Source organism: Diaporthe batatas (genome assembly GCF_019321695.1).
Source record: "Diaporthe batatas strain CRI 302-4 chromosome Unknown Contig00024, whole genome shotgun sequence".
NCBI lineage: Eukaryota > Fungi > Ascomycota > Sordariomycetes > Diaporthales > Diaporthaceae > Diaporthe > Diaporthe batatas.
In genome coordinates this window covers 279791-305119 of record NW_025408571.1, presented here as the reverse complement: position 1 = coordinate 305119, position 25329 = coordinate 279791, and the positions used below count along the sequence as shown (strand labels likewise).

Here is a 25329-nt window from a genome sequence, read left to right as displayed (position 1 = left end):
TCATTACACACCTGCTTCCTCCCCAGCAAGCTAGAGGCCTGCAAGTGCTTGTTGGTGCTCGATACGGTGTACGGATTAGATGACCGCCAATCTCCAGGGTTGGTGCAGTCACCGCCCGGATCCATGGACACTGGACTTTCATTGTGCCTCGGGCGTGTATCAAGGAAGGGATAGGGCTGCAGCCGTCAGTAGGATCCCCCCGACGTGCCCTAACCTAGCTACCCGGGTAGCCACTCCCGTCGTGGGTTTTGTTAGACAGTATATAGTGCTGTAAGCTCGAGCCAGGAAGCAACGTTGGAAAATAACAAGCCCACGGGGTTGATATCAGTAACACACATGTGCAGTATCAAGCCCCGTTGGTGATTCTTCCTTGTCGGTGTTGGTTGCCCCACCAGCCCCACGCACTCCGGACAGGGACCCTGCCCTCCATCCCACACCATACTCCGTATATCTATAGTAGCAGTACTAGTAGCAGTAGCAGATGGCGATGTGACGGTCCGTTGGTCGTTGTTCCGGCAGGGGCCCAGCAACCAACCAACCATACGGATTATAAGATGTGAGAGTATAACATTACATGCTTCCATGTCGCCAGGTCTCGAGTCCCAATCCACCAACTGATTGCTCTCTAGGCCGCCTCCTGCGCAAGCCTGCCTTCCTTCGTCCGCCATTTCCTCTCCCAACTTGGCACACCTTGGAAGTTGGAAGTAAGAAGTCGGAAGTTGGAAGTCTTCGCTCCCAAGTCACGACTTGTGTGCCTCCCTCATCTGCATCTGATCTAGCGCCAACGACCCGACACGGCACGTCTGGAACCATGGCGGACCAGGACCCCAAGTTTGACGTGACCCCGGAGAAGCAGGCGAGCTTCCCTCGCTACTTGTATCACCAGCTCACGGCCAGGCCCCAGCCCGTCAAACATGTCGACCTCAGCGGCAGGACCGCCCTGGTGACCGGGTCCAACAGCGGCGTCGGGCTCGAGACGAGCCGCCAGCTGCTCGAGCTGGGCGTCAGCAAGCTGATCCTGGCCGTGCGCGATGAAGAGAAGGGGAGGGCCGCCGCCGAGGGCCTCCTGGCCGGCCTCAAGGGCAAGGAAAAGGACACGGTCGAGGTCTGGAAGCTCGACCTGTCCTCGTACGACTCGGTCGTGGCCTTTGCCGACCGCGCCGCCAAGACCCTGGCCCGCCTCGACATCGCCATCCTCAACGCCGGCATCTGCCCGGCCAAGCGCGCCGTCAACCCGGCCACCGGCCACGACGAGATCATCCAGGTCAACTACATCTCCACGGCCCTGCTGGCCGTCCTGCTGCTCCCCATCGCGAGCCGCGTGCGCCCCAGCCAGCCCCAGCCCACCCGCATCACCCTCACCCTGTCCGAGGTCGCCTGCTGGGCCCGCTTCCCCCTCGCCGAGGACGTGCCCATCCTGCCCGCCCTCGACGCCCCCGGCCAGCTCGCCGACAACACAAACGACCGCATGTTCGTGTCCAAGCTGCTGGGCCACTTCTTTGTCCGCGCTCTCGCCAAGGCCGTGCCCCCCTCCGTGGCCGTCATCGACGCGGCCTCCCCGGGCGCCATACACGACTCCCAGTTCAACCGTGACATCGACGGGACCCCGCCCGGCGCCGTCGTAAAGGCCATCCTCCGCCGTGTCGGCAACTCCTCCGCCGTCGGCGCCCGCCTCATGACCGACGCCGCTGTCAACCACGGCGAGGACGCCCACGGGCAGTTCCTGTCCTTCGGGAAGATCGTGCCGTAAGTGACTTATTACTGAACCTTGACCTGGGCATCACCCCCCTTGATCAGGTCCTGCCTGGTCCCCTTTTGGGCCCCCACGCTAAAAGTATACCCGCTTTCCCTTAGGATGCCTCCCATCGTCTATACGGATGAGGGCGCAAAGATTTCTGCCCGGCTGTGGAAGGAGACAATGGACGAGCTGTCCTTTGCCAACGCGGTAACAATTGTGCAACAAGCTAGTAAGCTCTAGAATAAGTCATGGTGTAGGCGGTGGGGGCCCGCGGTTGTTTTGGTTTTCATCCTTGCTACCTACCAGGGGGAGGGGGGTTTTCTAACATAAGCAAAACATAATACCTACATACTATTAAAAGGCTTTTATAAGTATTTTATAATACTAAAATTATTTCGTCTTATATAAATCGTATAACGCTTTTTAATTTAATATACTATTAAGCTTTAATATACTATTAGAGGCTTAATATATAGGTAAAAAAAGGGGTTTAATTCCTATTAAAATTAAGTTTTTTTCTTCTTTTTTTAACTTATCTCTAACCTAACTACCTATTAACTATTATTAAGCTTAACTATATATAATATATTAAAAGCTATAGAAATATAGAAATATAAATTTTAATTCATTAAACTAACTTATAAAATCTAATATTAATAGATTTAAAAATTTTAAAAATTCTTTATATATATTAATATAATATTATAACTTAATAGAATATTAACCCCTTAATAAATTTCACTTATAATAGCATTTTATTAACTTTCTATTAATATTTAATTATAATGTCTAAATTCTATTTAAATATTAATTTTTAATATAATTATATACTTATATTAGGGACCCCCCCTCCCCCTGGTAGGTAGTGGGTGGGTGGAAGGTCTGTCATTGTCATTGGTCAGAGGTGATGAACCACTTGACTTCCTGTAATGCTGGCACTTGATATACCTAATCATTGTAATGTCTGATGTGTCTGAACCTAACTTCCATGTCAGCGGTGGGCCGCCCCATGAGTGAGGTCATGGCACGCAATTAACACAACGCCTTCTTGAGCTTTGGACCGGGAAATCTGGCCAGTGGGTGTAAATGGATACGATAGAACGCAAGTATTAGGGAGTAGCTGAACCATGCGAGAATGATCCAGCCACAGTAGTAGAATAATATGGCGTCGACGTTGGCCTACTTGTCACATATAAATTCCTTGATATACCAGCGCGTTATGAACTGCCTAGGAGATTGGACTTTGGCGAAAGGGCAAAAGAGTTCGGCCCCCGGTGTCGAATGGGCCTACGTCTCTTGTTGTCGGCCACACTATGGTTGCACCCTATAAGCACAGCAAGTACTAGGGGAGGAGCCTTTCTGTTGCGCCCCAAGTTGATTGATGGGGAAGTTGAACTCGTGGCTATCGGGATTGGCGTAAGGGAGATGGCTTTGCGGTGGGTGCCCGACCACTCGGCCATCCGAGTCTGCCCTGGTTGCTGGCCTGTGATGGAAGTTCATAATTATTTGGCTAGAGTGAGGGTGTGGCAGTGAACGAGTCACTGGGGTGATGGGATGAAGGGTCGCGAGGCGTTTGGGGACTCGCTTGTTACTGTCTAGAGGCAGCCTGAGCTGGGTTGCAAACGGCGCCGTTGATCGTCTTTCGAATCTTGCTTCGGACGCCAGTCCCATTGGTCACACACCTTAGTATTCCCTCTAGTATAGCTAAGGACGTCTGACCCAGTCTTTTTTAATTATCACCGAGGCTCCAAAAGGATTACTGACTGCCCTTCCTTCTTGCAACTTACCTAGGTACTTGATAGGCACTTGAGCCAGGCAGACGTGGCAAGTAACACGATGTGGGATGAAGAAAATCTTAAATAATTCACGCGAGCCACCAAACTCTTTTCAAATCTTATCCAGGAGCTTCATCGTAACCAAAACGATGCTCAAATGGACCATGACTACCCAATCGAACGAGTCGTGATGCCATGCCACACAGTGAAGAGGACTGGTTAAACCTAGCTCATTATTCTGGTGGCCACTTGCAGTCAGATGCATGATTTGGAGATTTTTCAGTATTCCATTTGTCAAAATGACTCAAATGCCTCTACCTCGATCGTCGCATGTGTTCTTCTATTGCTAGACAGCAGCATCTATGCGGAATCTACTACAATCCCCAGCATCAAGCCGGCCGAGTTCTACTAATTCGATATTCCACACAACCTCACCGACCTGCTTTCAGCTTCTGAGATGCGACCATTCTCCCTGATTTCTATGACAACCTAGCGCTTCTATTCTCCGATAGTTCTATCAACCTCGTCGGCTTCCTGATCGCCGCAAGAATCGTAGGTGTCATTACTACTTTGATTATGGCCGAAATAAGGGTCTCTCAGAATTTCGCGTATAGAAGGTCGGTCTTCCGGCTTGGTGTTGATCATGCGCATCAGCAGCGAACGCAAGGTGCTATTTGTTGGTAGGCGCAACCGCCATGCCTCCTCAATTTTCCGGGGGTCAAGTTCCGTAGGGGGCGCTGCAGACCATATTATTGAAATTAGCGTTTTTGTGTCTCAGTACAGTTGTCTTGATGTTGGGGGCACATGAATAGACGTGTATCATTTACCTCGTGAATCAGCTGACTGGGGCCAGTACTTGCGCCATTCTAGTGGGACCGGCCCGCTGAGATCTGTGTGGCCAATAATGTGTTCCTTGGCCGACCATCTGGGATAAAAGAGGGGAAACTCCGTTTCAATTCGAAAGAACTTGTGGAACAAGTAGTTTAGTAAAGACTTGGATATACCACTCGAAATCTGAGTGCAATGCCTTGAGTTGACTTACCAGACATCCGATCGCCCAAATATCTGACGGCTGGCTCCAGGCACACCCTATCTCCCCATTCGACATATCAGGCCCAAACATGGCAGCCTCAGGAGCTCGGAACGCCATGGGACATGCGCCTTTGAGAGGACGGGGAGTATCAACCCAGAAAGCTAGGAAATGGTTATTAGTAGTATGTATTTCATACTCACACCGTTGCTTAATAACTCGTCTTCTTCGAGTCAAGGCTCACCTCTACCAAAGTCAAGAATTCTGATGTCTTGTTGGTCATAGGTAGGGAAAGCATTCTGAGCACGCAGGAAGTCGAAAATTGATACTGATCCTACCATATAAGCAGGGACGGTTTCCATAGGGTATGATGCGTTGACTGGTATGACCGGTGACATCTCCAGCTCTCCTCCAATATGATCCATAAGATCAAACCCATTGAACTGGTTGATCTGAGGCACTGCAATGCCTACATTTCCATAGTGCGGATCTAGACCAGGAAATATTCCGTTAGCAAAAAGCTAAACAGGCACATGTGTACCGTGCGCTCACCTCCATGCGCGATCTTTTGACTATGGAGATGGTCAAATCCGAGGGCGATCTGCCTGTTCAGGCGATTTGGGGTGAATTTCTTCGAAAACTCCATGTTGATTGATGAAAGAGGTACCACAACCTCTGTTGCAAAGCATTCGTGGTATCCGTTGGGCCCTTTTATAGTGAAAAGATCATAGAGGTGGATAATGTGCTCCCGACCACGGCCCGTACTTTGGCGAATATGCTGCAAAATCCGAGCTTCAGTGCTCAGATCAGCATCGGCCTTTCCTTGCCCCACTTTCACCGCAAAAAATTGCCTATATGTAGTGAATATAATAAGCCAAAGGGTTCAAAAAATGGTTGCTTCCTTTGTGCCGGGTTTGATGGGGTTGCAATGGGTCTCATCCTCCAAGAATCCAAGCCGCTCACCTAGTATCAGCATCTTGTGCAAGCCACACCGTCGAGAACGCGCCGAATCCGATTTTGACTATGATTGTATATCTTGGTTTTTTCTGTGGATGGCTGACGCATGTCGATGGCTTGGGTAGGCTGTCTCCCGGTATGATAGGATGCAGGCCGTAACGTTTGTAGTTGTCCAAGTCCTCAAACGTGGCTTCATCACGATGATATGGAAAGAAGTCGCGGTCGTCCGGCGGACTTTCGGCTCGTCTTTGACCTTCCAATGCCATTTCAAGATCTGAGAATGACAGAACAGAATGATAAATGCAGGAGACGCTGAATAGGAAGGGACCCAATGTGGTCTAACTTGCTCGTTGCAGATTGAAAAGATGACAGAGAATGCCGAGCTGCGACAGAGCAAGGTCCCGCCACAACGGATCAAGCCAAGCAATTGAGTACCTAGGTAGGTAGGTACCTAGGTAGGCAGGTATGTGCTAGCGTCTGCAGGATGTGCGACGATGTATCACATGTATCTTGCTTAAGTACCTTGCATAAGACACAGGCACCAACCCGAAGCATCCGATAGCACTGTGCGTCGTGCCACTTTCTGTAGGTCTGCGGCGTATTCAAGCAGTGATCCATGAATGGCGACACGCCCCGTGCTTCTCACAAATAAATACATTCAACGGTTTCCTCTCCACCAACGCTCGATTTTGCTCAGTCCAGTCATCGAGCGCGGTCTCTTCTTTCAAGCCTGACGTACACCCAATCCCACTGCAAGTTGCGAGCTCCACAACAAGATGTCTTCAATTCGTTACACCCTCATCAAAACAGCCACCAGCTACATAGAAGGCTTCAACACCAATTCCCCAGACGGAGTGATAGCCGCTCGCACACCAGACTGCAAACAAATCGTCCGCCCCTCTACCGTCCCATCATCATGGTACACCTCGCCATGGAGCAACAAGGAGTACCAGGACTTTATCATCCCCGGTTTCAAAAAGGTGCGGGACGTCAAGATCAGCCTCGTTGAGGGGGAGGACATGCTCGTCGACGACACATTACGCCAGGTCTTGCTGCACCTCAAGTCAACCGGCGAGACAGACTATGGCCCCTATGCCAACGAGTATATGATCGTGCTCAAGATGACGGATGACGGGTCCAAGATCAAGGAGATTGTCGAGTTCGTCGACAGTGCCACTACCCGGGACATTGCCCAAGCTATAGCGTCTGGGGCGGTACCCAAGCCGGAGTGAGGCTTGGTGTTGGGGGCGCAGGGAAGCTACCTAGGTACCAAATATGCTGGTGGGCAGCTCCGAGGATAGCGTGTGCCGTCTAGTCAATGCGATACATCATGCTTCGTGGTTAATTATAAAAAGAAGAGGTAAAGGGGAGTAAGTAGTGCTAAGTGTGGTACTATGTAGTGCTATGCTAGTATAGTATAGTGCCAATGCAGCAGCAGTAGCAGAAAAGTGACCAACCAGCTAACAAGACAGTAAACACTCATTCATCACCCTACCCACAGCCCAACCCAGCTCTAAGAGGCTCTAATCGCATTTATTAGCCAAATCGCGCAAAACCCCATCAGTTTATTCCAGTACACGTCGTTGCCATATCAACCATATTCCTATATTACCCCCCCCCCCCAACCACCCAATGTCAGACAAGAGAAAGACAGAGAGAGAGAGACTCGTTAATTCCATACATACGTAGCTTGTTGATTTGGCCCGGGGCTCCTGATTTCATGCTACCGTACCAAGCTCAAGATGAAAGAAGGGGTGTGGGTTTTTTTTCGTGTCTTTTTTCACAGTACAGGAGCAGCGCCGTATTGTGCTGCAGAATGTGCACCGCGTTCCAGCCCCGAGATCTGAGACCACCGTTGCCCCTCGAATCTTTGTGTGACGACTGTGTGTGCGCGCGTGCTACGTACGTACGCACTCCGCTCTGCATATGCAAATTGCGAGTGTTTGGGTTGGTCCTGTCTCGAATACTCCATCCGGCTCTTGCTTTTGGGCCATACACATTTTTGGGCCCTGTCCGGTTTTTGTGGCTCCGTCCTTGCTCCGTCAACGCCGCTTGGTCTGCCGCGGGTGGATCTCGAGCAGGCGGCTCAACCTGAAGTGATGGGCTAATAATATCTGCGTAGGATGGCGCCGGAGCGCTTGTCTGGCGGGTGTCAAACTTGACGTCCTTCTCGCTCCCGGGAGAATGGGCTTCAGTAGGGGCGCCATTGACGGTGTGGTGGAAGTAGATATATTCCCAAATACGTAGATGGCATGTGTTTGAGATGCTACCTAAGTAAGTGGTAAAGTCGATTCAATTCAACACGGGATCTGGGCCACATAGTGCGACAGACTGGCTGGAATTTATCGTCACACTTCCATATACTCAGACAAGCAGACGAATAGCCAAATGCGTAATCACAACATTGAAGGCGGCGGGTGCGAATTCTTGGGGACCCGTGACCTACATAGGCCATAGCTGTCCAGGTGGCTGGTTATTTGCATCGCCCGCATGTGCCAAGGTTCATCTCATCTTGTACACACCTTGGTAGTCAGCCTTGCTTCTGTCCTGCTCTCACGGGTCAATAATGACTAAATTCTCCACCTTAATTGAGAGGGCTCTGGATATATGTTGCGTTGCTAAGTTACAAATTGGGTGTATTGGCTTTTGAGGTGATGAAAAGTCTGAAATCATCTGGCACCCCTATTGTGCAGTAACTATCGCGGTGTGATTAAGCCACTTGAGCATGACACTGTAATCCACCGCAAAACAATTCAACAAAAACATGTCCATCCCGCCGTAGCAGACAAAAGTGTCCACAATATCAAGACGTTTAGCTGGCCACCCTCCAACAGGTCTCTGACCCGGCAGACAGTCTCCAGCCCTTACCTCTTCGAGCTCCTCCCTCCACCGAAGAACTGTGCCAGCCTGCCGGGCCTGCGACGGCGCGTGAATTGACGCGACTCGTCCCGGGCCCGAGCCTCCTCCGCCTGGGCGAGATAGCCGGGAGGGAACACGGACGTCTCGAGGGCCTCGTCCACGCGGTTTCCCACGCGGGCCAGCCTCCACGCCTCCTCCTCCTCCATCCGCGCCCTCTTGTCCGTGATGTACTGGTCCCAGTACGCCATGAACGTCTCCAGCGCTTCCTGGAGCACGTAGTACGAGTTGTTGTACGGCCCCCGCGGCCCGTTGGCCTCGTCCCGGTGCCTGCGGAGCGCGCGGTCGATGTCGCGCCGGACCGCGCCCAACTCCTGCTCGTCCAGGATGCCCTGAGCCCGCCAGTTCTCGAGCTCGTTCGCGAACCGTCCGCACATGTTTTCGGCGGACCACTCGTAGTCGTCCTCGTTCTCACAGTCGACGCACCAGACGTCGATGTCGGGGTCGACCTCCGCCTGCCAGCCCGGGTCCTCGCACCTTACTCTTCCACCCCTCCCCAGCTCGTGTCTGCTGGCGAGCTCGGCATCGCGGCAGAGTTCGATTTCGATTAGCTCGGTCCAGTTGCGGCCTACGAAGGTGATCTTGTCGGGATGCTTGCAGCCGCGATGTGCCGGGTATCTGTCGTGTGTTCGCAGTTAGTCAAATTTGATTCTGGGGCATACTCTTCGCTACAACGAACGTAGAAGAAGCCAGTCCTGATTTACCACTTACTTCATGACACACATGATCGCAGGATGGTGAGCCTGTTCGAGGCCGTCATCAGGGTGTAAGCCTTTTCTTTGGAATTATTGGTTGATCCAGTACATTGCGGTTAGCGAGAGTCCATGTCGTGTCTGGATTGTTTGGCAGCGACGTCGAATTTTATAATCGGACATGGAGGTAACGCCCACATTGAAGTGGGAATAGATTCACTTGTGGTGATGACATTGCAAAGTGTTTGATCCGTGGTGGCTCATGACTTCCAGTGACTCGAGATAGGTCGAGACTGTGGTGAAATGCAACATCGAGTGATGGCCTTGTTCGCTATCCTCCCTCATACAAAACGACACAACCGTCCTCCTATTCACTGGTAGTTCTTGGCTCCAAACACATGTGATTCTTTATCATATGACAAAGTTGACTGCCCAAGTGACGGACCCGATGCGCAAATGGTGAGACCTTCAGCTCACTCTGCGTAGTGATGATTCTTGATGCTTTTCTCGGTGAGATGCTACTGGTATCGTCATTCTTAAACAGTTGCCACTCAATGAGTTCATTCACTAATATACTACTAGTACTAGGTGTTTACCTAGGCACGGGCTGCTCAGGTGTTTGCCACTATGTGAAGGCGGCATGTAGTTCCAGCTTCGGACGCATACGAAATAAGAACGAAACCACTTAAACACTTCAGAGAAATTTCAGGCAACGGCAAAGATGAAATCGATCATCATGGACTACTGTATCCTTGTCTAATGCGTGAGATTTGTCGACCCTCGGTGTTTGAGAAATAATTCTAAGCTGTTAAGATCTAGGTCTCTACTGGTCATCAACACATCAGTGTTGTTAGTCCTTAGATGGTCTGTTGGTGTTGATCTCCTTCAGAATCCCATCAGCCCCAGCCTCCACAAGCTTCGCGGCCAACCGTCTGCCGAACGCCTCCGCCTCGTCCCGCGTCCGAACCGCCGCGTCTATAGCATCTTCCACACTCCGGGTACCATCAAGGCTCACGACGATCGCCCTCATTCTCAGGACAGAATCCTGCGGCCGGCCCACCCATTCCGTCTCAACACCGATCGGGACACTACAGCCCCCCTCAAGCGTGCGCATCAGCGCCCGCTCCGCAAGGCACGCAAGGGTAGACGCCTCATCAGCCAGCCCGGCCAGCAGCCCCGACACCGCCGCGTCCCCCCTCCGGATCTCGAGCCCCAGCGCGCCCTGCCCGACGGCGTGCAGGATCCCGCCGTCCGAGGACCCCAGGCGCTGCGTGATGCGGTGCCCGAGCCCGACGCGCTCGAGCCCCGCCGCCGACATGATCATGCACGCGTACTCGCCCTCCGGGTCGTCGACCTTGGCCAGGCGCGTCTCGACGTTGCCGCGCAGGTTGGCGAAGCGCAGGTGCGGGTGCAGGCGCCTGAGCTGCGCGGACCGCCGCACCGACGACGTGCCGACCACGGCGCCGTGCGGCAGGGCCCTGAGGCTGTCGTAGGGCAGGCCCGCCTTGACGATGAGGGCGTCGCGGGGGTCGTCCCGCGCCGGGATAGCGGCCAGCTCGCACGTCTCCGGCAGGGTGGTGGGCATGTCTGTCCTCGCGGGTTAATTATGAGGTCGGTTCACAGGTCCAAGGTCTGCCCAAAGTGCCTGGGCACATACCTTTGAGGCAGTGCACAATCACGTCAAGCTGCCCGGACGTGAGCTTCTCCTCCAGCTCGGTCGTCCACAGGCTCTTTGCCCCGAAGTTGTACAGGGCGGTCGACTGGTCCTTGTCGCCGAGGGTGCGCAGCGCCTCTATCTCGAAGCTCCGGCCCGGTGCAATTTTCTGCAGGCTGTCGCGGATGCTCTCGGCCTGGACCACGGCCAGGTTTGACCTCCGCGTGCCGATTCGCAGCGGCGGCTGTGCGGACGAACATGATTCCGCCATGTTTTTATGATCTTTTTCTTCGGTCCGACGAGACTAAATTTTCAAAGTTGAGAAGGATTATCTGGCTACAAGTCATCATCCACAAGTACATAAACTGTCCCAAACGCGTTAGTCAGCGAGTCAACCTGCATCCACCCACGCCACGGCTCCTTTCGGCCACTTGCATCAGATAAGTTGACCATATTACCGTGACATCACCACGTCTCCAGCGTCTCCATAAAGTAGTTAAATATCATAACAGGCTGCCTATAAATAAACCCACCTCTAGTGAATTATCCTCAAAGAGGATGTCCTATAAGAGGGCATTCTGTAGGAGGGCATCTTATAGGAGAGTATCTCACAGGAGAGCAAATTATAGGAGGTCATCTCCTGGAAGGATGCCCTATGGGAAGATGCCCTACTTAAGTATGGGAGAGTGCCCTAGAGAGGGTGCCAGGTCTCTCGTAGAAAGGTATCTCATGGAAGGATGCCCAATGGAAGGCTGCCCTGTAGGGGGTTGTCGGGTATCTTGCAGGAGGGTCTCTCATACGATGCAGGGTGGTCTCTTAGACGAGGTTCTCTGATTAGAAGACTCCAAATCTACCAAAAGAAACAAACGCTGTATCTATTCCTGTATTTTACTCGTAGACTTCGCTGATGAAAAGACCCAAAAGAATTCCAAAATGCTAGAGACTCGGCAGCAGAAACAGCAGGATCCATGCGCTAATTCTCTCTGCCAGGGCGGGGGCCGGTCGGCCACCATGCCTCAGAATCCCCTGCTACTTGCGATGGCCAGCGACAATGCAAAGAGAACCGAGCGGGGATTGTGTCCGATGCCAGTTCAGTTCGACACCTGGCTCCCTCCCCCGCTGGAAGAAGGGGTGTGGGGATCCGGATGAAGTCCCTGGGGCTGATCCATGTATTCTTGAGGCGGAGGCTGAGGCAGAGACTGTATCTGTTGCACGTGTAATTGAGGCAGAGGCAAGTGCTTCTGATCCTGAGGTCGCCTACACGTAATCGACAGGTAAATGATTGAGTCGGTGAGGGCCGGCGGACTGGGTATGTGCTGCTAGCCGTAGATTTGTTGTGTCAGCGGCGCGGGAACCAGGTCAAGATCCTCCATGGGATCCCATTTTCTCGCGGAACAAGCTTACCTGAGGTCCCGGAAGCGGGTGTGAGCCGACGCCACCAAGCATTTGCCCTCCCTGAGCGCTGGAGCCTTGTTGATTGCCCTGAGCGCTGGAGCCTTGCTGATTGCCCTGAGCTTCGGCTATATGTAGCTGCACGTCGTCTTGCACCTGCTGGAGGCGCTGAATCCAAGAACCAGATAGCTCATGGGCTTGATTGAGAAACCGTATCAAGTGATGATGGTCAGTTTTGAGTCGATGTAGCCCCTGCCGGACTCGGTCTAGCCTTTGCTTGGTTTGAACTTGAAATCGGAAGACTCTGCCTTGCTGCCCTGCGTACTCTTCCAGTATCGCTTTTCTCTGGGGAGACAAGTGGAATACGGGATTTCGGAGCTTGCTGTTGGGAAAGAGCAGTTTGAAGGCATAGTGAATAGACCCCAGAACGGCATCAGACACTGGCGTGTCTGGGAATTCGCGGTGCATAATCACCCGGATTTGTGCGCGGGACATTTTCGATCGGCTTCCAGGTCCGTTGTCTGGGTTTTTGGTCAAGTAAAAGTGGAACAATAACAAGACCATTGGGGTCGAAATCGCGTGTTTCTCCGCTATTTCTCTCATCTGGAATGGTCAGCTTGTGTCAGCTGCCGATAAACTGGCGACAGACCTTCTCGTCCGTCAGGAACCATTCAGGATGTTGAGAGCTCATCTTGGATTTGATGTTTGCTGTCAAGCCGTTGGGTATGATGATTGGTGAAAGCTGCGGATAGATGCCACTGTGGGTGCAGGGGAGCCGGAGATGTCAGCGAGGACCAGTCTCGTACTGGGGCACGGATGCGGCTGCAGTGACGTGATCTGGCAAAGAAGAAATGAAAGGTAGCAGGGCTCCAGGAGGCCAAGACGAGGCCTATGACCGTGACGGTGAGGACCTGATGTCGCCCACGGAGATGTGCTGCTGCTTAGTGGGATACTGACCGCACACTCGATCGTTGCCCTTGGGTTCGGTATCTTGGTCACGTTGGATGGAGCTGCGTTGCTAAGACCTGCTGATCGTCTCAAAAAACCCAGTCTGCTGTGATGGGAGTGGGTAAACAGAAGAAGTTTGCTCGGGCGCACGCCGCGGGGAAGCGGAATGACCAGGTGGATGTCTGCGTCCCTGCCCGTTCCCAAGGAACACAAGGAACAACATCGTTCCTGACGATTACAGGGCCTTATAGACAATGTCTAGTTGGTCCAACACAGAAGCTGCCACTCCATCAACCTCGCGTCATAGCTTACTGTCCCGGATACTCGTGAGGGAGGGCTGCCGTACATTACACTACACATACTGACTTCTTTGGTATGATATAGTGGACTTCAAAATATCCTTAGTGTGATAGGGTGTAGTGTCCTTATTTACATGCACTATACTACACCGACTATACTGAGTGTAGTGAACGGCAACCCTGCTCGTGAGCCTCCCCTCCTCCCGAAGTCAAGACCGCCCGTGCCAACTTTTGGAAGTCATGGAGAACACTCCAGCCGGTAGAACTCACCCAGTGCTGACACGCATCGGGATGCTCGGGTACAACCACACACTCGCACTCGCACCTGCCCGCTCCCTGGTGGGAGCATCAGGCCAGCGGCACGGGTTGACCCACCTCAGCCTTCCCTCCCTGAAGTGCTCCTCCTCCAAATACTCCAGCGTGATGCCCTGCCTGACCGCCCACGCCACCTGCCCATCCAGCATCCTGACGTCCACAGCGGCGCCCGGGGCAGCCCAGTTACAGAAAATGGAAAGCGTGCCCTGCTGCGCGATCGCCCGCGCGTAGTAGGCCGAGATAAGCGCCGCCGTGCGGGCGTGGTCCTCCCGCGCGGCCTGGTATGCCCTGAAGACCCTCTTGATCCTGGCGGTGTCTGGACCAGCAGGCAGGCCATGATGGCTATGACGTTGATGATGGTGATGGTGAGGAGGAAGGAACCGCCGCAGCCCGTTGGCCAGCTGCACCACACCCTGGATGCCCGCGTTAGCCCCGAGGCCCAGGACGGGCGTCGTGCTGTGTGCTGCGGAGCCGGCCAGGACTATTCGCCCGTGGTACCACTTGTCTGCGATGCCCTCGTGGAAGTCTAGCATCTTGCCGTGGTTCCGTGACTGCCACAGGTCGCTGAATCTGATTCTCTCTGTGATTGGGTGGTTGGCCACGACGCTGGCGAGGTGGTTGGCGTTCTCTGGTGGGTAGTGTGTCTGCCTGGTTACCGGTCTGTGGAGCGGGACGTAGACAACGAAGTGCCTGTAGCCACATTCATCAGTTAGCAGATGCGAGATGTTATGTACATGGCTGAAATACAAGACTCTGCTGTGGTCTCATGATATATGGCGAAACCACAGCAGATGGTTGCATAAATGGGAGAGGAGGGTAAGTATCTTACATCGTGTCCTCGCTCGTAAGCACCTGGACTGTCGCGCCGATGGCATCACACCGAGTCTCATAGCACACACCCGCCTCAAGCCCATCAAGCAGCGGTCCCGTCCCGACCAGGCCGTAGTACCGCGCCTCCATGGCCGAGTCCGCCTCATGCCCGCCACCTCCCAAAAGACCAAAGCTCCTCCTCCTCGCCGCCTCCCTCTTCCCCTCGGCCCGCAGCTCACACACCCTCCGCCGGACGACGCTGTGCACCCCGTCGCACCCGACCACCACCGAGCCCCGGTAGACGCTCCCGTCCTCGCAGGCGACCCTCACGCCGGCGTCGTCCGTCTCGACAGAGACGACCTGCTTCCCCATGCGCACGCGCGCCGCTCGCTCGGCCGGGGGGAGGCTGGCAAGCAGCACGCGCAGCAGCGCCATGCGGTCGACCAGCATGCAGGGGCGGCCGTGGTCGGGCTCCGACCGGGCGAAGACGTCGTCGCTGTCCTCACCAGGGGTGCTGGCAGAGCCCGTGTTGCGGGTCCGCACGGGGCATGAGATCTGCTGTACTTGGCGCAAAAGGCCCAGCTGGTCCAGGATGCGCGCCGAGTCGGGCCAGAGGAGATGGAAGCTGGTCCCGTTGTTGTGGTCTGGCTGGGTTGGGTCTGCGGTGGTGTCGGGGGCGCCGATGTGGGCGGCCTGCTCCAGGAGGGTGTAGTCCATCCCTGCCTCGTGGAGGGCGTGCGCCATGATGAGGCCCGTGGGGCCGCCGCCGACTATGATCACGCGGAATGGGGCAAGCTGGCTGCGGAGGAGGAGGGCTTGGTTTGGATCTTTTTGAGGGGGATGTTCGCCCCTGTGGGAGAGCCCCATGGACACTGGGGGTGAGTCGAGGGGGTTTGGGATCAGCAGCGGGGTGGTGTCTGGCGTGTCGAAGGAGCAGGAGACAATTGTTTGGTCAGATGGATCCTGTGTGCCATCATCGAATGGTGTCTTGATGCCGCGTATGAGGCGGGATGGATCGATTGTTATGCCCATGCTTGTGTCAGGCGTGCGCGAGATGTCGTCGGGCTGTTTGTCGGGGCTGGAGTCGGCCACTTGGTGTTTCTCTTTGGTGTTGCTTGACTCTCTGGGGTTTGGGTCTTGCTTCTTATAGGCGTTTCTGACCCATTTAAGAAGCAGTCTTGTGTATTTCTTGTTGGCCATCGTGGAGGTGTGGTGTTGGTGTTCAGTCTTGTCTCCAGATTTGCGCTACGTGGTGCTGGGTTTTATTTGGGTCAGTTGGCTCGTACCTGGTAAATGGAGGGATGCGTTGGAAGTTTCTGGTTAGCATCCATCCCAAAGTGAATCAAAAGTGTCACTCATATTCACTTTCGTACCCGGGATGCTTGGACATCTTGGAGTGCGATGGTCCCCTTGGCCATGGACCTCAATTGAATTATCCGGGGGCTCAATCAGATGAACATCATTTGTAGGGGATGCCACATGACCTACAGCTTGGCAACATTGAGCAATAGAACCATTCATAACAGTTTCCCAAATTACACTGGCAGCCAGAGTCCATTTCCCTCTTGTTTTCGCATAAGCACTGCCGGTTGATAGTAGAAGATTTTCGGATAACGGGATTAGACCGTCTGCTGGTTGGGCGGGGAGTAGCTTTGCCACAGCCGTTACTGCTATAGAATTAAATACGATGATGTGGGCTCGCATTGCGCAGGGTTAGTTGCAAGATCTAGTAAGTGGTTTCGCTTCTACTCCGTATACGCCCGAGGATATACATGGCGCCTTCACACAGTGGTAAGCGCTCAAGATCCAATCTGCTTAAAATCCCTCCAAGACTCTCTGATATATACCGGCAGCAGAATAATTTCAATTCTCCACAACGGCCCACAGCTAAGTTGATGCAGAAGCGGTTGGACCATCGTGACTGCAAGATGGAACTTCCCGTGGCAAATTGCTGCAGTCCGCGTGTGATGGGCAGCACGCTTTCGAGCAGATCGTACCTGCCATTGAACACCGCCATCTGCGGGGGTAAACAGGCCTTGCTGACTGGCACTGGTGAGAACTTCGGTTTCCTTCTCCTTTATTATTTTCCCTTGCCCCGCGTCTTTTTGGGTCTCTTTTATTCATTTGAATCAGTGAATAGTCAATCACTAAATAATCCGATCCCTCACTCCTCCCTCTTAAAATGCCTATCTCGCCAGACACCGTGTGGGCGGTAGGCTTCACCTTCGCCCTGGCGGGCCTGATCCTCGGCCTGGGCAACTGCCTGGGCAACTGTTTAAAAACCAGCGGATGGGAGGAGGGGCCATACGCCTACAGGTCCTGTCACCGTGACGGCCACCGTCACTGCGCCGGGCACGACCGTCACTACGCCCGGCAGTCATTGTTCATTCGGAGGATCGCGACGAGCACGAAGCCGATGGGAAGGTGGTGGGTCAGGCAGTCCTTGTCGTGGTTGCGGACCATGTTGATCGCTTGAATGATGCCTTTCGCGTGGGAGACAGGCACCAGAGCCCAGAGGGTGGGCGCAACGTGGAGCAACGAGACTGGGATTCACATGTTCTGGATCACAACGACCGTGTCAGGGATAATCGCCTCATTGTAATCCGCAGCACGCTCCATGTTGGGGGATCCCTCGTAATTGCCGGCCTGGGTGCTGAGAAACTGGGCAGTAAATGCCGAAGTCGGTGGTGACAACCACGACGACGATGATGACGACGACGACGACGACGACGACAACGACAACGACAACAACAATAACAAGGACGAGGATTAGGATGACCTAGTTGCCTCTCTCTAAAAAAATAAAAAAGGAAAAAGAAATCCGGCCATATCTCGAGCCTTAACGCGGCGGTCCGGCTTAACCCCATCTGGGCAATGGGGAACCAATCGAGATGAGAGAGCAACACCAAAACATCTGCTTCGGCTTCTAGGTCTCCTCGTCCTCAGTCACACAAACCCCAGTCACACAAACCCTCCCACCTCGGCACTCAATCACCAACTGTCCTCGGTCGTCCCCAACACACAATATCGTCAACAACAAGAACAACACTACTCAGTCGTCCTTATCAAGAACACAATTCAGTCGTCAAACTCGGTCGTCCACAACAAACATCAACAAATTCAAACACCCAAGACTTTGTCTACCACAACATACGCTCATCAACAACACACAACCCTAGCGTCCATAACACTCGATCGTGAACAACGCTCGGTTCCGACTTCAGCACTCAATCATGAAACTCGTTTGCGCGAACAACACTCGATTAGCACCACACCTGGGCAGCCACTTACCAACACTACTCAACCTTGGCCTTTTTCTCTCTTTTCTTTTTTTTTTTTGGGGGGGCCGGTCGTCTCGCGCCTTAGAGCCCGTAGACTTCCACAATTCTCCTTGGCACTCTCCAACAAGACTCAACCTTGGGGGTTTTTTTCAACCTTTTATTTTTCCCCTACTCACCTTGGAATCGTCGTGAATATCATCCAACCGCAATCAACAGACACCCGTGGTTGCTCAATACAGACCAATTGGCATGTCTTTCGATTATTACACTGGCTTTGGCGCCTTCCTTGGAGCCGGCACGCATTCGCGCCGTCCTTGATTCATTTTGGAGATTCTGGCGGGACGAGGGGATCCGGTTCGGATTCCAATCGGGTCATTTTTCGAGAGGGAGGGAACAGACGGGATCAAAAGGAATCGGACGGCACCGAAATGGATCGAAAGCAGGGAGGCAGGGAATCGAGGGCAGGGAAGTTAATGGGATGAATCACGGGAGGACATTCGGAGCAAGGGATCCCAAGGGATGAATTGCGGAAAGATGTTCAGGCGAAAGACTTCGGAGGAACGGGTTCGAAGGGAGGGAATCGAAGGAAACAAAGCGCTTGAGAAAGTCTCAGGGTATCACGGCACTGGCTGTTGGCTACTGTCTGCATCAGCGGGAAGATGTCGGTTCGTTTGGTCTCGAGCCGTGTTCGCTGGATTTCCGGACACATATTTGGGGGAAAGCACACACAGTGAGTTCTCTTCTGACTATACTGCAATACGGGGATTCTGACCATTTCTATCCTGATGGGGCCCGAGTCACCGGTCTCGTCATTGCTTGTCATGTCTTGTCTGCTATGGAGGTCGACGTTACGTATGTACGTCGGGTATGGAGGTCGAAGTCAAGTTGGGGTCGGGCTCCTCTGCAAGTATGGGGGTGGGGATTTGGTCGATGAGATCGTTGGGGCTTGCTTCGCCGGGGGTGGGCGTGAGTCTGTCGCGGCAGGGTTGGAAGGGCTGTTTGTCGTTTCCATTCATTCGATCCCGTAATGCAGGAGAGGCACCGTTCGGAAGCCATCTCGAATCCCTCAAATGAATCCTTCAAGCCCATGCTCCATCAGGCCGGATACGACCAGCAAAATATTTGTCTGTATTGGTCCGAAGTGACTGAACACGTGGTAGGAGATGGAAGTAACCTCTACCAAAGCATCAGCCAATTTCCACCCAACACAATTCACTTTAGCCGTACCCAGAACACCGCGTCAGTAAACAACACTCAAACCATATTATTAGCTCTAGACACAGGTTGACAATACCATGCAATTCTGTAGGCAGATGTGAATTCTTGCAAGACACAGCCATGGATCTTAGCTGCAATAAGAGAGATCATAAATTCTGTCCTACGAGACAAGAAATCCTCAGTCATATTGTACAATATTTGCTCTTAGGCTGTTATACATGATTGAAGTCATCAAGCTTCTTCGAGCCAGTAGCTTGGATGATAAGCTCTTCATAACTGTCATCGTCGTGCCTCATGTTCCTCGTTGTCCCTCTGGAGGACATATTGCCGATAGTTCGCAGTTGGTGATCGTGTGTACGGCTTCGGCTTCCTGTAACAGTTGTCCTGTTGCTCCTAAATGGAGACATTATTTTTCTAACGGGTACTCTGAGAACAGGGAGACCTAGTTGTCCGTAGAGGTCAGTACTGTCGAAATGTGTAACTCATGGAGGCACGAGACGAGAACACTCTCCAGCATTTGGGCAGGAACGTTTCAACGCGGTCACTGTGGGGAACAAGAAAATGGAACTTCGAGACTCACAAGCACATATTATACCAATGTTTACCTCAAGGAAAGTCCAACTGTTGGAAGTTGCTTGATAGTCTGTCCCCGTCGATTAGATACTGGCTGAAGGGCGGCGGCGAGCAGCTGCGAGTACTTACATATTTGATCTCGAGCTGTGGTGGTAGGTGATACCGTGCACATACGGACGACGGTACACACGATGACAAATATGCCGAGGCTGAAGACCCCGGAAAGGAGTATCTTTCGAGAGAGTGGAAGTTGGAGGTGTCGAATTTGATTCAGAGGAAGCAAAATGATCATCACGTCCGTTATGATGATCATGATCGACGTGGCTGGTAAGGTAGTCTGTCAGCTACTAGGCCGAAGTAGGAGGGGATGGATCCAACGTACAGTACCAAACCTTGATTATGTCTACACACTTCCCCTCTGCCTTCTTGTCCCAAGCTTTAGATATTGGGTGGCATGAAAAGACTGTGACAAGGCAAGCTGCCAAGGTATATGCAACGACGATGCCACCGGTGACCCATGTTGAGATGCGGAAGTTTCGGTTGGGAAATATTCGAAGATAGAGGGAAAGTATAGACAATTTCGTCAGACAAGTAGCAATCTTGTATATGATTTGCGCGGCGAAGAACCACTACACGGGTCAGCTTATTCCAAAGCATTTAACTCGAGAGCCAATCACGATGACTTACCTTAAAAGCTTCGACTTTGTGCGGGTAGTCGACTTGATCGGTGTGAAGACCGAACCCATTGTCTGCCTCTAGATGGCTCTCAGATGTGTGCAAAGAGCGGGGTTGGTGGCATGGAAATGAAATAGTCATGGAACTTAGACACGTACCTTTATTGTAGGTCACCGCCAAGCTGATTGCCAATATCTAAAGATCTGGTCAGCGTCTGTGCGGTGAATCGGCGAAGAGTTGAGTGCACCATACCAGAGAGCCGACGATCAGGTAATCATCTGGTCCAGCCAGTTTATTGACAAGACACCTTACGAGAAGCCTAAGCAAGACCAGGACGAACGAGATGCAGGCAAACGCAATCGAAAGGATGGCATTGATCTGCCCACGTGGGTTCGGGACGCCGTCGTCGATGGCATCACGCTTCATTCTGAAAAAGAGCGGCATGACTATCAAGGAGTAAGACCTAAGTTAGCATCATCAACGGGGCCGTCCCGATCCCGTTGCGGGACCCAGCGGTTAATATGTTTCTCAAAGCCTAGTCTCTCGAGGATCTCGGGGCCCGACGGCTCCTACGGGTCCCCAGTACAGGGGCCACATTTCAGAGTTCATCATAAACGGGCATTTTGACGAAATGTATCAGCCACCGCATGCAAGCTGCAGATAGCCCCTGCATCGGCAGACAGTGAAACTTGCTGGGCCTACACCAGAGCGACCTCGGGAGCTCACTATAAGCCAACCCATGATGCTTCACAGAGTTTGAACGACCCGTGAACATCTCCCGAGACGGGTGAGACTTGAAGGAGGTGGTGCCAAGAGGACTAAAGCACCTTTTCAAACCAGAGACCCAGCATCTTCAAGCCTTTGAATGTACATGAAGCATCTTTGTGGTTTGCAGTCGTCACCACCTGGCCACCACCAGCAAGCCCGCAGGTGATTAACGGTAGAGAAAACTGGTACACTATCGATGACCTCAACGGCTATTGGGCCTTGGTTTGATGCCCCCATTAGTGCTCCTTGGATTGAGGGGATCGAATCCCCTTTCGCAAGTATCCCAGGGGGTTGGAAAGCCCTCACCCCATGCCCCCATAGTAACCACACGTGGCCCTAGTATCCCGCGGAGGTTCTTCCACCGCTCATCTCCCTCCCTTCAGACGAACCTCAACGCCAAATGCGACCCTACAAGAGGGCTGTGAGACGATATATAAGCATCGACTAATGGTTTTAATGCCCTTGATACCGGGCATGACGAAGAATCCGCTTGCCCGGATTGGGAAGCAGCGAGTCCCAAGGGCCCGGGTCTACCATCCTCCTGGGAGGGCCTAGAGCTCTGTTGTTGGCCGTTGGCGAAGGCTATCTGCGATCCCTGGAGATTAAGCATTCTAGCGGCCGGGGTAAGGACCAGGGGCCGACCCGCCCTGCGGCGCGCTGTGGGCTATGTCCGCGGGGGGCCTAGGGGGCCAAGACTGGTGGTGCCTCTCAGCCTCTGTGTTACCTGAGATCTACGATCTTCCCCCCACTTCCTGTGCTTGGCTTCAGATGCGCACGAGCCAATCATCAGAATAGACACTATTTCGAGAGGAAAGGTGGTGAGGCCTTCGATTAAATCGCCTTCAGAGCGATTTGACATGGCAGTCATGGAGGGAAAATTCAATCTGTGGTGGCGCTCTTCCACAAATCCTGATCGAGGAAAGCTTAACAGGGGCCGAAATCCTTCCAGCATATCCGTGATTTTTCCGTCGGTTGGTTCGGGCCAAAGAGAGCTTCAAAATGAAAGGACGCTGTATAAGTGGGGAGGACTCAGTCGAGGATCTTGTGGAGAGAGGAGACGACCTCGGGACTGTTGTTCTCAACCAGCTCAAGTCATACTAGTAATAGGTTCTCTCAGTTCAACTTCGGGCATTTTATTGTCTGCCGCAAGTCTGCGTTCGAATACCTCTTTGCCAAGTTGGCGCAGTCTGTCTAGTTTGCCACACACACACACACACACATCTCTATGAAATCAACTAGTTCTGTCGGTGGAGAGGAGCACCTGGCTGGCTCCGCACTGGGTGACATCGTCCTGTGCCCCCTGTCTACTTGATGCCGCGGCCTCAGAGTTCTGCACGTACTAGTGAATAGCGCTCTTAAGGGGCGTTGGGCCAAACCTGTTGATGTCTCCTAGAGAATCCCATTCCTCACCGGTAAATTCCAGTAGTTCGTCTTTCGTAAAAACAACTATTTTGCCCGGAGGCACATTTCGGTTCCAAGGTTGCGACCATGAGGCTTTCCGCTACGCCGATTCTGGTCCTCGCGACCCCAGTTGCTGCACTGCAGAGTGTGCAGTACGGAGCTTTGTATGTCCCCGAGCGGCCGTTCCTCCACCGCGACTAGAGGCAATGAATGATACGGGGTATTGACACAGGTGCCAGTCTTCCGACCGCGACTTATTCGGTTGCGAATCAGCTTGGATTCTTCACAGCCAATGGTCTCAACGTCACCTTCAATCAGGTCGCTAGCAGCACGGATGCTTTCACCTCGATCCTGAACGGGCAATACGACATCCTTACTGCCACCGTCGACAATGCCTTGAACTATCGGTTCAACCAAAATCAAAGCATCACGGTCCTTGGACAACTGGACCAGGGCCCAGACCTTGTGATCGCTTCGGTACCATCCATAACAAACCTAACTCAGCTCAGGGGCAAGTCCATCATCGTCGATTCACCATTGAGTGGATATTCGTTCCTGTTGCAATATGTCTTGGCGAAGGCTGGCATGACGCTTGCCAACGGGGACTTCACATTCACAGTCAGTCCACATGATCTTCAGTTGCTCTCATCGCAAAGGAACCCTGACTAATAATACCAATACACCCTTCAGACCGTCGGCGGCACCAGCACCCGGTACGCTGACCTGCTCAATGGCACCCTACCCGATGGCAGCCCAGTGTACGCAACCATCTTGAACTACCCATTCACAGTCGAGAGTCAGGCCCTGCCCGCAGGACAAGCACCGAATATTCTGGCGCGCGTTTCAGACTACATCGCCCCCATCACCTCCTCCGCCTTCACGATCCGGGAGTCGTCCCTCTCCGACAAGGCCAAGTCCGCCCTCCTGCAGCGTTTCATCGCCTCCATGTACGCCGCCAACAGGTTCCTCGTCAACCCCGCCAACGCGAGGTGCTCCGTCAAGGCCATCGCCAACCAGCTCGGCGTCGGCTTGGATGTCGCCTGGAAGGAGTACGTGTCGGTGACGAACCCGGTGTCGGGTGAAGTCTCGCCCGGGGGCAACTTCACTTTTAACGAGGAGGGTCTCCTCAACGACGTTATGGTTCGATCGACCTTTGGGGGCTTCAGCAGCGTGCCGGCTGGTTTCGACTTTACTCAGGCCTTGCAGCCTGGGAAAGGGAAGCTGATTGATTACTCGATACGGGATGCTGCCGTGGACATCTGCCGCAGAGACAAGGTGGAGTTCTTTCGCAGGTGTTAAGTGTCAAGTTCGAAAGGACGACTGTGTTGGGGATGTCGAATAATGAAGAATATTATAATAGTAATGCCTATCATCCATAGTAATACAAGAGAGAATCCCACCACCGATTTGAAGAGTTCTGTGACGACGCCTCAAAGAGCACAGGGGAAGTAACGGTGAAGGCCTTTAGTATGCCTGGGTATAGATTTGTTGGGGTATGATTCGTCGTAGAAGACCCTTGGTGACTAAAGGACTTCTCCCCCTAAGAGCAATTCTTACACGGCTCAACCAAGTTACCCCTAAGCACAACAGAACAACGTTTGAATAGTGTCCACTTTGATTTCAAACTGAAGTTCTTGCCATAGTCAAAGTTTTCAGCTCTAGTACTACATGTGTCCTCTCATCAGTAGTTTCTTCTTAACTAGTTTCGCTTCTATTCCGTACTATACGTCCGAAGCCATAAACGGTGCCTTCATACCGTGGTAAACGCTCAAAGACCCAACGGTTTTCTCCTCTTTTGGAAAAGAATGACATAATGCCGACTATAGTGTAAGAAGACTGGGAAAGTGGCCTCAGCCTCGTGCCGCACAGAAAAAGCTACCTGAGTAGGAAGCATCGCTCCCAATGCTGCCGTTGTTTGCGAGAATTGTCATCTTTGGATGTTATTTCATCTTTTTAGGATGAAGAATTATTGGACCTTTTTTATCAGCGGCCAATCAGCCAATCAGCCATTGTCCGCTGCCTCGGAGTCCCGCAACGGTATACAACTCAACTCCCGTTACAAGGGTGTCAACTGTTTGATTTCCAAGGTTCTGCAGTAGCAATCATTGAGAATATTAATCCCTGGATACCTAGGTAATTCGTTTACTGGGAGGCCAGAGATTCGCACACACAAAAACAGAAGGTGCACCAAAGCCCTAAAGGATAACCTTCTGTATGTCAACCTCCTATATGACAACCTCCTATGTGATAACTATTTTAGCGACAACCTAAGTACGAATATCTCCAAGTCGTCCTACGTCTTCTCTAGCTTTTATTACACATGTAGCTAGCTACATCCACCTATGTAGGTAGTTAGCCTCATGTGGGTGCCATCTCCCGTTGCTATGGCTGCGAATCTGTGATCTGCTTCCAACAAGGTTAGAAAATGCTTGTGTGATCTATCTCACCGGTGATGTCTTCCACCGGCACAGGTTCGCGGGCAGTAGCCATGTTCTGAAGTCGGTGCCGCCGCTAGAAGACTCCAGGTCACCCAGCATCATGGAGAAGAATAAAAGATAGTTTAAATGGGGCTTACTCGATGTAACCAGTTCATTGTTGTATCACAGTCTGTTCCAGGTTCTCAAAGACGGTAAACTCCATTTCTAAATTGAGCACAGTGGGTCCCCTCCACCCACAGCGGTTGACATCATTCAGTACGCAAATTCGGTCTACCGGCAGCCTTCGGGCTCGCGTCAAATATTGATAGCTCTGTAACACAATCCGATCATGCTCGCACCATCGAATTTCAAGTGGTGTTCTTCGGTGAGTCTCACTTTGTCCGCTGTTTGATCTCTGGCACCTTATCAGATCGCTCGCGCTTGAAGAGTGGGTACCGGACCAGATGTCT

The 25329-nt window shown here is 52.7% G+C and overlaps 8 protein-coding genes across 8 annotated transcripts; 3 read left to right on the top strand and 5 right to left on the bottom strand.

The window, feature by feature from the left end:
• Positions 1-495: 495 nt before the first annotated feature.
• Positions 496-2011, top strand: KVR01_013176 (uncharacterized protein). Its single transcript, XM_044788736.1, has 3 exons — positions 496-562; positions 630-1746; positions 1855-2011. The coding sequence occupies exons 2-3, from the start codon at positions 812-814 to the stop codon at positions 1976-1978; spliced, it is 1059 nt and encodes a 352-aa protein (XP_044637821.1). The 5' UTR covers positions 496-562; positions 630-811; the 3' UTR covers positions 1979-2011.
• Positions 2012-3822: 1811 nt separating this feature from the next.
• KVR01_013206 (uncharacterized protein) lies at positions 3823-5961 on the bottom strand. Its single transcript, XM_044791142.1, has 6 exons — positions 5507-5961; positions 5096-5394; positions 4788-5033; positions 4556-4707; positions 4341-4479; positions 3823-4250 (listed from the first exon to the last, which is right to left on the bottom strand). The coding sequence occupies exons 1-6, from the start codon at positions 5764-5766 to the stop codon at positions 4012-4014; spliced, it is 1335 nt and encodes a 444-aa protein (XP_044637851.1). The 5' UTR covers positions 5767-5961; the 3' UTR covers positions 3823-4011.
• Positions 5962-6093: 132 nt separating this feature from the next.
• On the top strand, positions 6094-6948 carry KVR01_013208 (uncharacterized protein). Its single transcript, XM_044782976.1, has one exon. The coding sequence runs from the start codon at positions 6277-6279 to the stop codon at positions 6730-6732; it is 456 nt and encodes a 151-aa protein (XP_044637853.1). The 5' UTR covers positions 6094-6276; the 3' UTR covers positions 6733-6948.
• A 1416-nt stretch (positions 6949-8364) lies between these two features.
• Positions 8365-9141, bottom strand: KVR01_013221 (uncharacterized protein; the record flags this gene model as incomplete). The annotated part of the gene is made up of 2 exons (XM_044781801.1): positions 8365-9034; positions 9128-9141. 2 exons carry the CDS (start codon positions 9139-9141, stop codon positions 8365-8367), a joined length of 684 nt encoding a protein of 227 aa, XP_044637866.1.
• Positions 9142-9857: 716 nt separating this feature from the next.
• KVR01_013213 (uncharacterized protein) lies at positions 9858-11067 on the bottom strand. Its single transcript, XM_044785920.1, has 2 exons — positions 10766-11067; positions 9858-10695 (listed from the first exon to the last, which is right to left on the bottom strand). Exons 1-2 carry the CDS (start codon positions 11031-11033, stop codon positions 9959-9961), a joined length of 1005 nt encoding a protein of 334 aa, XP_044637858.1. The 5' UTR covers positions 11034-11067; the 3' UTR covers positions 9858-9958.
• A 2600-nt stretch (positions 11068-13667) lies between these two features.
• Positions 13668-15726, bottom strand: KVR01_013201 (uncharacterized protein; the record flags this gene model as incomplete). The annotated part of the gene is made up of 2 exons (XM_044790694.1): positions 13668-14406; positions 14546-15726. 2 exons carry the CDS (start codon positions 15724-15726, stop codon positions 13668-13670), a joined length of 1920 nt encoding a protein of 639 aa, XP_044637846.1.
• Positions 15727-20255: 4529 nt separating this feature from the next.
• KVR01_013212 (uncharacterized protein) lies at positions 20256-20699 on the bottom strand (the record flags this gene model as incomplete). The annotated part of the gene is made up of 3 exons (XM_044792639.1): positions 20256-20353; positions 20432-20468; positions 20526-20699. The coding sequence occupies 3 exons, from the start codon at positions 20697-20699 to the stop codon at positions 20256-20258; spliced, it is 309 nt and encodes a 102-aa protein (XP_044637857.1).
• Positions 20700-22529: 1830 nt separating this feature from the next.
• On the top strand, positions 22530-23741 carry KVR01_013171 (uncharacterized protein; the record flags this gene model as incomplete). The annotated part of the gene is made up of 3 exons (XM_044789857.1): positions 22530-22606; positions 22682-23060; positions 23133-23741. The coding sequence occupies 3 exons, from the start codon at positions 22530-22532 to the stop codon at positions 23739-23741; spliced, it is 1065 nt and encodes a 354-aa protein (XP_044637816.1).
• Positions 23742-25329: the final 1588 nt, after the last annotated feature.

Excerpts from the sequence above, each read along its gene's own strand:
- KVR01_013213 (XM_044785920.1), bottom strand. The coding sequence starts at position 11,033 with ATGGCGGAATCATGTTCGTCCGCACAGCCGCCGCTGCGAATCGGCACG. Across the intron at positions 10,696-10,765 it reads GATTGTGCACTGCCTCAAAG|ACATGCCCACCACCCTGCCG; the intron begins GTATGTGCCCAG and ends CCGCGAGGACAG.
- KVR01_013176 (XM_044788736.1), top strand. The coding sequence starts at position 812 with ATGGCGGACCAGGACCCCAAGTTTGACGTGACCCCGGAGAAGCAGGCG. Across the intron at positions 1,747-1,854 it reads TCCTTCGGGAAGATCGTGCC|GATGCCTCCCATCGTCTATA; the intron begins GTAAGTGACTTA and ends GCTTTCCCTTAG.
- KVR01_013206 (XM_044791142.1), bottom strand. The coding sequence starts at position 5,766 with ATGGCATTGGAAGGTCAAAGACGAGCCGAAAGTCCGCCGGACGACCGC. Across the intron at positions 5,395-5,506 it reads GCACAAGATGCTGATACTAG|GCAATTTTTTGCGGTGAAAG; the intron begins GTGAGCGGCTTG and ends CACTACATATAG. Across the intron at positions 4,251-4,340 it reads CCAGTCAGCTGATTCACGAG|CGCCCCCTACGGAACTTGAC; the intron begins GTAAATGATACA and ends TATGGTCTGCAG.
- KVR01_013208 (XM_044782976.1), top strand. The coding sequence starts at position 6,277 with ATGTCTTCAATTCGTTACACCCTCATCAAAACAGCCACCAGCTACATA.